We start from the raw sequence: 10,000 nt of genomic DNA, 5'->3' as shown, positions 1-10,000 counted from the left end.
CTGGGCGCTATAGCCCGCCGCTAGTGCTAGGCCCAAGCCCCCCCCCCCCCCCTGCATTTTTAATCAGATGGCTAATAACGGAGCTAGCCGCCGCTAGCGCACTCCTGTGCATTTTTAATTCGGCAGGATAATAGAGATTTATCCACAGGCCAGTGAGCTGCTGGTACCGCACAGGAGAGCTGGGCAGCGCTGACTACAAGATGGCAACGCTTCAGCGCATTCTCATGCTTCAGTGTGTTCACTCCACACATCAACACCACTCAACAACGCAATAATCTCAAGAGTCCTTCCAGGTCAGATGAGAAGAAAAAAAATATCTACATCAACACTATACTCTAAACTGTTCAAGAAGTCATCTAACAATAGAAATATGATGGCCCATGTACATGAATGTATATGTACAAAGTGTACGTGATTTTTTAAACTGGTATTATGTATGTGTACCATCTGTGTGGCTGTTTAAATGTGTGTTTTTACGTTTGTATCTATTTGATGACTGGGGAGAGCATACGTACGTACACACGGGTCAAGGGTGAGAGTGGAGATGAGTTTTTCTATTCTTTAGGTTGGGATTGTGCTACTTTTGCATTCCCTCACAGTCACATTGCAAGGGAACGCAAACCCATTGCGAGGAATGCATACCGTAAGTATTGTGAGGGAATGCAAAAGTATTGCGATGAACACGTAAGTATTGTGAGGGAATGCAAAAGTATTGCGATGAACACGTAAGTATCGTGAGGGAATGCATACCGTAAGTATTGTGAAGATGCAAAAGGAGCTAAAAATAAAATAAATCACCACCCTGATCTTTCAGGGGCTGTGTACTGTATATGACTAGCGAGGGCAGGGTAGATCAAGGCCTTACCATAACTCTTCATCAGGTATGAGTACAGGGTCTCTTTGTCTGTAAAGTCTGGAATCATCTCTGCAAGTGCCGTAATTTTTTTCACCTTCAACACACAAACACACACACACAAATCAGAAGAGAAGGCATACAAAACAAGCATATAAAATACACACACACATAAATGAGAAAAGATAGGGGTTTCTTAAATCACACACAGTGCATTCTTCACAGTCTTGCTATAACTAATAAGAACGTAAAGGGGACTTTACTTCTCCAGGCTGTTGGGACGTCCTGGCAACGTATGACAACAGGAAGTCCTTCTGCTCGGCAATGGCATTACAGCGCTACAGCAAGAGAGATGGGACAAAATTAAGACAAAAGAAAAAGAAGCTGATCGTGCACTTGGACAATCAGTAGAATGAATGCTAAGTGCTCTGGCTCTACTGAGAATCAGTCATCCATTTAGAACCCAGCCCAGCGTTTGGATGCTCTCCATACACCTGAACTTAATGGGTCTGTGTGTGTGTGTGTGTGTGTGTGTGTGAGTGAAAGAGAGAGTGAGTGTTAATTGTTTGAATCCATCTGCCAGTGTGTACGCGCCCGGCGTGTTTCCATGTTTCGTGCACTGCAGCAGAGGGTTAATTGTGCAGTTAATTAGGAGTCAGACAGATAACTACTTATTTCTTTAGCAGAATTAAAATGTGCTGCGCCCGCTCTCTTTCAAGTGTAATTATCTACACTTAGGCGCGTGAAAGGGGCAGATTTCAATCCTCTCACCAGCTTCTCTGCCGGCCGCGCGTGTCATTTCCTCTCCCCGCCGCACGTGTCATTTCCTCTGGCTCTCCCATTACCCAAAGACACACGCTATACATGCTTACTACGCAGGAAGCTGGTGGTGGAGGGTGACGACGATAGCTTCTAAAGACCACTCCAGTCCACAGCATGCTCACCTGAGTTAGAGGCTCACATTCAACCAATCAGCAGTCAGACTGAGGAGTTATATGTTCAGCTTATTTAATTCATTTATTCTCTTACAGTTATGGTTTATTTTATTTATCAAGATAAAATTCATCAGTATCATATTTAATAGTGTTATTGATATTGTTATAGATAGATAGATAGATACTTTATTGATCCCCAGGGGAAATTTATGCTTAATGTAGGCTTTTTAATTTTATCTACTGTTATGTTCATATTCTGTAATTAGCTTTGGACATAACCATAGAGGTTGAGAAGTATTCAAGGAAGACATTCATAGTTCCTGCATGTATCAGTGGACTTGTGTGTAAGCATGGGCAACTGTGCCATGTGGTCCACTGTTTGTGTGTGTTCTTCCTCCGTTTGTTTATGCTGCCTTTTTAAAAACCTGCCATACTTGTCTCTTGACCTGCTGTTCTGGGTTCAGTTGTAGTAAGACCTCATTACTAACCATTCGTGAAGGAGCTGTGTGTGTGTGTGTGTGTGTGTGTGTGTATGTGTGTGTTTTAGTGTGTGTATGTGTTTTAGTGTGTGTGTGTGCGTGTTCTTGTCCTCCAACTGACCACCTCTGTCTTGGGAAGCTTTTAACAACCTGCTGTGCTTATGTATCTGTGTACCTGTGTTTGCGAGTGTGCATATGTGTGTGTGTGTGCATATGTGTGCATATACTGTATATGTGTGTGTGTGTGTGTGTGTGTGTGTGTGTGTGTGTGCACATTTTAAAACTACAACACCTCCACCACAAACACTGCAATTAAAGCTGCTCAACCAAGATACACACTCCCCCCCCCCCCCCCCCCCCCCCCTCGTCCATGTTCTACCCACAATGCCTCAGTTGAATCAGTCCCCAGACATACGCCTTCTGCCTTTGTCTGGTTAAAAGTGTCATGTAAGCCTTCGCTACATACTCCAGCAGACTTGGATTTGTCCTGGTGGAGCCCGGCCTCCCAGGGATTTAGCTTCCAGCTGGTTTCACGTGGTCTTATTTCAGCCATTAAGACAGCCGGTTTTACAGCCGGTTTATGGGGACAGTTGCCTTCAGGAATTTATGACGGAATATCAGTGTGATGCTTAAGACATTTGGTTATAAACTGGATGTAGCTGACTGGAGTGAGAAGCAAGGAAGAGCCCACATATAGAACCTTTCAACAATAACAACAAAAACAATGCTTAAACGTTCTATTTGGTTCCCAATCTACTTCCTCTGCATTAAGATAACATATGGAATGTTATAACGGAAGCCTTGTGGGGCCAACTATGATGCTGATAATGGAACTCTCTTGAAAGGGTCTATAAAATGCATTCATCAAGCACTACAACACAACCGGGTCTCTGGTCTTCACTATACCGCAATTATACAGTCAATGATGTGGTGAGCTGTGTGTGTGTGTGTGTGTGTGGGTGTGTTTGAGAGAGAGCGAGCGAGTTTCTCACCGCTAACATGAACTTGGCCTCCTCATTGAGCCCAGAGTCCAGATACTGCAGGAACAGGTCTGTGGCTGCCCGGTACGAAGCAAAGTGATTGGCCAGCCTCTCTGCCATCGCGGCCACTGAGTGGAGAGAGACATCCATCAATCATTCAGTTAATATGGCAACCAAGACATGATTTCATTGGGGCACACCACATCAACTGCAACACTTCTGCAACACCACATCTACAACAAGTATGGGTCATAATATTCTCATAATATACTGTGTGTGTGTGTGTGTGTGTGTGTGTGTGTGTGTGTGTGTGTGTGTGTGTGTGTGTGTGTGTGTGAGAGTCTGTCTTACATTTGTCCAGTGCCTGATCGTTCTTCTGCTCCAGGACCTTTCGGAAGACAAAGGAGATGCTGATGGCGCGGTTAGTGTCCCCTCCCTGGGTGTACACGTTCTCCAGGGTCTCCACTGCACTCTCGATGTCCCCGCTGAGAGAAGAGAACACGAGATGCACAACACATCAGTCACCAGCTCCACACTACAGAGATGCACACTACACTAGTCACCAGCTCCACACTACACAGATGCACACTACACTAGTCACCAGCTCCACACTACACAGATGCACACTACACTAGTCACCAGCTCCACACTACAGAGATGCACACTACACTAGTCACCAGCTCCACAGTACAGAGATGCACACTACACTAGTCACCAGCTCCACACTACAGAGATGCACACTACACTAGTCACCAGCTCCACAGTACAGAGATGCACACTACACTAGTCACCAGCTCCACACTACAGAGATGCACACTACACTAGTCACCAGCTCCACACTACAGAGATGCACACTACACTAGACAGAGATGCACACTACACTAGTCACCAGCTCCACACTACAGAGATGCACACTACACTACACAGATGCACACTACACTAGTCACCAGCTCCACACTACACTAGTCACCAGCTCCACACTACAGAGATGCACACTACACTAGTCACCAGCTCCACACTACACAGATGCACACTACACTAGTCACCAGCTCCACACTACAGAGATGCACACTACACTAGTCACCAGCTCCACACTACAGAGATGCACACTACACTAGTCACCAGCTCCACACTACAGAGATGCACACTACACTAGTCACCAGCTCCACACTACAGAGATGCACACTACACTAGTCACCAGCTCCACACTACACAGATGCACACTACACTAGTCACCAGCTCCACACTACACAGATGCACACTACACTAGTCACCAGCTCCACACTACACAGATGCACACTACACTAGTCACCAGCTCCACACTACAGAGATGCACACTACACTAGTCACCAGCTCCACACTACACAGATGCACACTACACTAGTCACCAGCTCCACCACCATCAGTTTGTTGAACCTGTTCCTGTCCTCAACTGTTGCTAGGTTACCACCCCAACATACAACAGCATAAAAAAGAACACTTGCCAGAATCCCAGATGGTAAAACATGTTTAAAAAAGGCCTGGCCATTTCAAACAGTCCCAGTTTCCTAAGGAAAAACCGTCTAGTCTGGGCCATCCTGAAGATAACTGCTGTTCTCCGTCCAGTCTAGTTTATTGTCTAGATGGACACCAAGGTATTTATATACTGGATGACCTCTAATAAGTATAGGGATTACCTCATTTTTTTCCCCTTTTAAAATCAAATATTAGCTCCTTAGTCTTGTCTACATTTAAAATGAGATGGGCACCATCACTATCTCTGCACACTAGCTCCCCTTTCACTTGTTTACGTTTCTACGGCAATACTTTTGTTTATCCAGCACCTGTTTACGGATCAGAAGACAACAAATGAGTCTCCACAGTGTTGCCATGTACCGGTACATTTAAAAAAGCAAAAAAAAAAGACTTGATGTATTTGTAAGCCAATTCCTTGTTCACATCTTGTTGATCAGATGGAGAGTTCATTACGGCTGAAGAGGCCGGTGGGTGACCACTCAGCACGGAGAGCTTTATGTGCCAAACGTACAGTACCATGGACTGAAACATAAGGTTGTGGGTGACCACTCAGCACGGTGAGCTTTATGTGCCAAACGTACAGTACCATGGACTGAAACATAAGGTTGTGGGTGACCACTCAGCACGGAGAGCTTTATGTGCCAAACGTACAGCACCATGGACTGAAACATAAGGTTGTGGGTGAAAGGCAGAGTGACTGGGTGTGTTAGTCAACACTTGCAGTACATCTCCAGGGCAACACGGAACTTGGACAGAGACAGAGTTAACAGAGGACCCAGGTAGTGGAGAAACACACACACACACACACACACACACACATTTCTTTAGTGTTCTTTTCTTCAATGTGTTTCGCTTTCTTTCTTTTTTGTTCGCTCTACACAACCTCACTAGACATGTCAGACCCTTTCTCTTTCTCCCTCACACACACACACACACACACACACACACACAGAGCTTCATCAGGCCACATTAATATTCCTCTCTGGTTGGGAGAGTGGTGAGTTCTAACACGCAGCACAACGCGTCCCTTCCATGCCGTTGCTATGCAGCTTTCCTGCAAGGAAGGGACAGGAGATGTGAAAAGCACCTCATGCTCCGCTGGGCAATGCTCTGTTTGTTTGTGTGTGTGTGTGTGTGTGTGTGTGTGTGTGTGTGTGTGTGTGTGCGCGCGCGAGTGAAGCAAAGAATGTTTCTGTATGAGAGACTTTGTGTGTGTGTGTGTGTGTGTGTGTGTGTGTGTGTGTGTGTGCGCCTGTCACGTTGAACTCTGACCCCCCCCCAGGGCACCCCCTAAGCGTGTGTGACACATGCGTTGCTGCGCGGCTGAGCCGAGCTGACTGGCTAAGAGGCCAGGCGGGGAGAACGTTCCGGAAAAGAGGCACCCGCATTAATGGGGCACCACTGCCCCCCCCCTCCCACACCGTCCAACAAGCACACGCACAAACACACTCTCACACGCACACACACACCGGACCCCAAACATCCACCACACCACCTACTTCACTTCAATAATTCAGAATAACAGTCATGGCGATCACAGCAGCTTTGGAGGTGGAATATATATGTGGGTTATATGGTAGAGAGAGAGGGAGGGAGGGAGAGAGAGAGAGAGGGAGGGGGAGAGAGAGAGAGAGAGAGAGAGAGAGAGAGAGAGAGAGAGAGAGGGAGAGAGAGAGAGAGAGGAAGAGAGAGAGAGTGTGTGAGAGAGAAGCCAAGGGCGAGAATGTGGAAGTTGTTTAAAAGGCGAGCAGGGATTTTTTAAGGACATGACTTATTGATGGCGACAGAACAGTGTTCCGCGGTGGCTTTTAAAAAAACACAGCGAGGCGAAAGGCACTGGAGGAGTCGGCGGCGGTTAATCCCCCCAGACGCAGACGGGACGCCGCGCAGGAACCCGCCAGCAGAGGAGGGAGCGAGAGGAGGGTGCCCGCTCCCAAAGAACACTCCGGAAGGAGAAGGATGACACACGCACACACGGACACACCACACGCACACACACACACGGCTAACAGTAAAAAGCCTGATCAGTCAGACAGCACTGCTGTTAAGAGTGGAGTTTCAACACGACTTCTACACCTGTCTGACGCTAATGACCATCACACTCACAGCTATTCTGGGACGTGTGTGTGTGTGTGTGTGTGTGTGTAAGAGAGAGAGTGGTATGAATATGAAAATCTGTGTGCAAGTCTCTCTGTATGGTATCTATGAGGGAGCGTGTGTGTGTGTGTGTGTGTGTGTGTGGGTACGAGAATCTGTGTGCAAGTAATGTGTGTGTGTGGTGTATGCATTATGGTGTGTGTGTGCTTGTGTGTGAGTGTAAGTGGGATCTGTTCATGAGAGGGTACATGCATATTTCTGCATGTGTGTGGTGTGTGTGTGTGTCTGAAAGACGGGGGTTTGATGGACAGGACGGGCCGCCTCCATAATGGCTAACTGCTACCTAATCACCATCCTGCACCCATTACATGGGCATCACCATTATGTCTGGTTATTCACATGCTTCTTTATGACATTACCTCTGAATATTCTCAGCCTGTCTTAGGTCAGGACTTCCAGGCTCACAGATATCGAATGGCAGCCGCAGCAAACCTAATTGGCAACCTCGCTGCCACTGGCCTCCGTGAGAGAAACTACCACAGAAACACACACATCTGTAGAGGTCTGGACTGTGTGACCAGTCAATATCGTTTTTCCTACCGGTTTGACATTTAAACTCCCGTTAAAAGACTGGCGGCGCTCGAAACTTTCCTGCCAGTACTGGTTTATGACGTCAGCCACTATCTCCATAGTGACCTTATCATCGCCTGGAAGAAAACGTATTTCAGCGGAAGCGAGTTCCTTTGAATGTGTGGTGAAATGTGGCCCAGTAACAAGACAGAAACCATGGGAGACAAAATATGTATGACTGGATGTGTTTGCTAAGAGTGTATCGGATCGCCCCCTATTACCACCAGCCCGTGCTTCCACCCGCACCACGTGTGTGTCACTTACTATTCATTTCTATACAAAGCAAGACGGCGGATTCCTAAAGGAACGCAAGCACCCACACCATAAGTGTATCTATATTAGCTATGTACCAAAAATCGGATATTTCAGGCAGTAAAAGCCCCGGTAAGAACCAAAGCAGACTTTGTTCAAATCAACACACCTATGGCTACTGAAAAATGTAAGGTTCATTTATCAAATGTTATTTTGAAGTATTAAAATACATCATTGTTTTAGAATTTTCGGACGAAATGGGTGATAAATTACGATATAGATGTTTGCATATGTACACATATGATGTCAATTAACATGTGTGTGTGTGTGTGTTACTCACTTCTTAATGTGTGCCAGTGCTGTGTTGTTGATGAACACCATGGCGCTAAGGTTCAGGGTAGCACCGATCGATTTCACCTTCTCTTCCACTTCCTGGATGCCCTGCAAGTCGCCATGGCTACCCATGGCCTGGACCAATCGGGTGATGGCCAGTTGGCTGGGTACCTGGTCTGCCTGTAGCATGCTCTGCATTATGTCCTTGGCATCTACAGAGAAAGAGTGAGTGAAGGAATGAGAGAGAGAAAGAGCAGAAAAATAAAGACGTATGTGTATATACACACACACACACACACACACACACACACACACACACACACTCACACACACTAACCTTTGACCTGGTCCCTCTTGGCATGCGTTATGAGAAGTAGACTGCTGGCCATGTCGCTCAGCTTGAATTCTGGGATGCGGGACATGGCACTGTAGAGGAGAGAGAGAGTGAAGACATGAGCAAGGAGAGAGAGGAGAGAGAAGGAGAGAGAGAGGAGAGAGAGAGAAGGAGAGAGAGGAGAGAGGAGAGAGAGAAGAAGAGAGAGGAAGGAGAGAGAGGAGAGAGAGAGAGAGAGAGAGAGAGGAGAGCAGTGCAGAGAAGGGGAAGAGAGAGGAGAGAGAGAGAGAGAGAGGAGAGCAGTGCAGAGATGGGGAAGAGAGAGGAGAGAGAGAGAGAGAGAGAAAGAGAGAGAGAGGAGAGCAGTGCAGAGATGGGGAAGAGAGAGGAGAGAGAGAGAGAGGAGAGCAGTGCAGAGATGGGGAAGAGAGAGAGAGGAGAGAGAGAGGAGAGCAGTGCAGAGATGGGGAAGAGAGAGGAAAGGGAGAAAGAGAGAGGGGGATACAGAGAAGAGAAAGAGAAGGAAAAACGACAGCTAAGACGAAAAACGAATACGAATGAGGGGTGATGAAATGAGAGAATTAGGACACTGATGATGTATGTGTGTGTGTGTATTATTCTCTGTGATGAAATGAGAGAATTAGGACACTGATGATGTATGTATGTGTGTGTGTGTGTATTATTCTCTGTGATGAAATGAGAGAATTAGGACACTGATGATGTATGTATGTGTGTGTGTGTGTATTATTCTCTGTGATGAAATGAGAGAATTAGGACACTGATGATGCATGCATGCATGTATGTATGTATGTATGTATGTATGTATGTATGTATGTGTGTGTGTGTGTGTGTGTGTGTGTGTGTGTGTGTGTGTGTGTGTGTGTGTGTGTGTGTGTGTGTGTGTGTGTGTGTGTGTGTGTGCAATATGTATGTATGTGCAATATGTAGATATGATATACGTATGTGTAATATGTATGGCATATACGTATGTGTAATATGTATGTATGTGTAATATGTATTTATGGCATATACTGTACATATGTGTAATATGTATGCATGTGTAATATGTATGTATGATATACGTATGAGTAATGTGTACAGTATGTATGGCATATACGTATGTGTAATATGTATGTATGTGTAATATGTATGGTCCGGTACTCCACACAGAGATGCATCTGAAGGACAGGGGACTGAGGCTTGAGGGGCCAATGGCTACACATGGAGTTGTGCATCTGTGGCTGTGTGGTGTGTGCGTGTGTGTGAGAGTGGGTGTGTGAGTGAGAGATAGACCGACAGACAGAATGAGGGGGGGGGGGGGGGGGAGAGAGAGAGAGAGTGTGTGTGTGTGTGTGTGTGTGTGAGAGAGAGTGTGTGTGTGTGTGTGTGGGATGGTGGGATGGTGAGATCCAGAAATCTCTGCACTTCTGCCAGGTTTCACCCAGCCCACTTTTTTTGTCTTCCACTAAAACCTCAATCAAACTCCCTCACAACACACACACACTCACACAGTCTTTTATTACGCTCTGTGGATGGATTAATCTGGTCGCCCAATTGAGCATCAGCGGCTGTTCCTTATCGCTACGGCGACA

At 46.3% G+C, this 10,000-nt stretch overlaps 1 protein-coding gene across 1 annotated transcript in view; it reads right to left on the bottom strand.

Moving 5' to 3' along the window:
* lrpprc (leucine-rich pentatricopeptide repeat containing) overlaps positions 1-10,000 on the bottom strand; it is a 43,538-nt gene that overhangs the window by 4,216 nt on the left and 29,322 nt on the right. The window contains exons 22-27 of the mRNA XM_042066175.1: positions 8,412-8,506; positions 8,082-8,286; positions 3,599-3,732; positions 3,260-3,375; positions 1,117-1,191; positions 866-950 (exon numbers count right to left, since the gene is read on the bottom strand). Of these exons, the coding sequence (XP_041922109.1) occupies positions 866-950; positions 1,117-1,191; positions 3,260-3,375; positions 3,599-3,732; positions 8,082-8,286; positions 8,412-8,506 (710 nt within the window). The remainder of the gene's footprint in view (positions 1-865; positions 951-1,116; positions 1,192-3,259; positions 3,376-3,598; positions 3,733-8,081; positions 8,287-8,411; positions 8,507-10,000) is intronic.

This window comes from Alosa sapidissima, chromosome 16 (genome assembly GCF_018492685.1).
Source record: "Alosa sapidissima isolate fAloSap1 chromosome 16, fAloSap1.pri, whole genome shotgun sequence".
Taxonomy (NCBI): Eukaryota; Metazoa; Chordata; class Actinopteri; order Clupeiformes; family Clupeidae; genus Alosa; species Alosa sapidissima.
The sequence above is the reverse complement of the archived record's forward strand: the minus strand, read 5'-3'. Positions and strand labels throughout refer to the sequence as shown.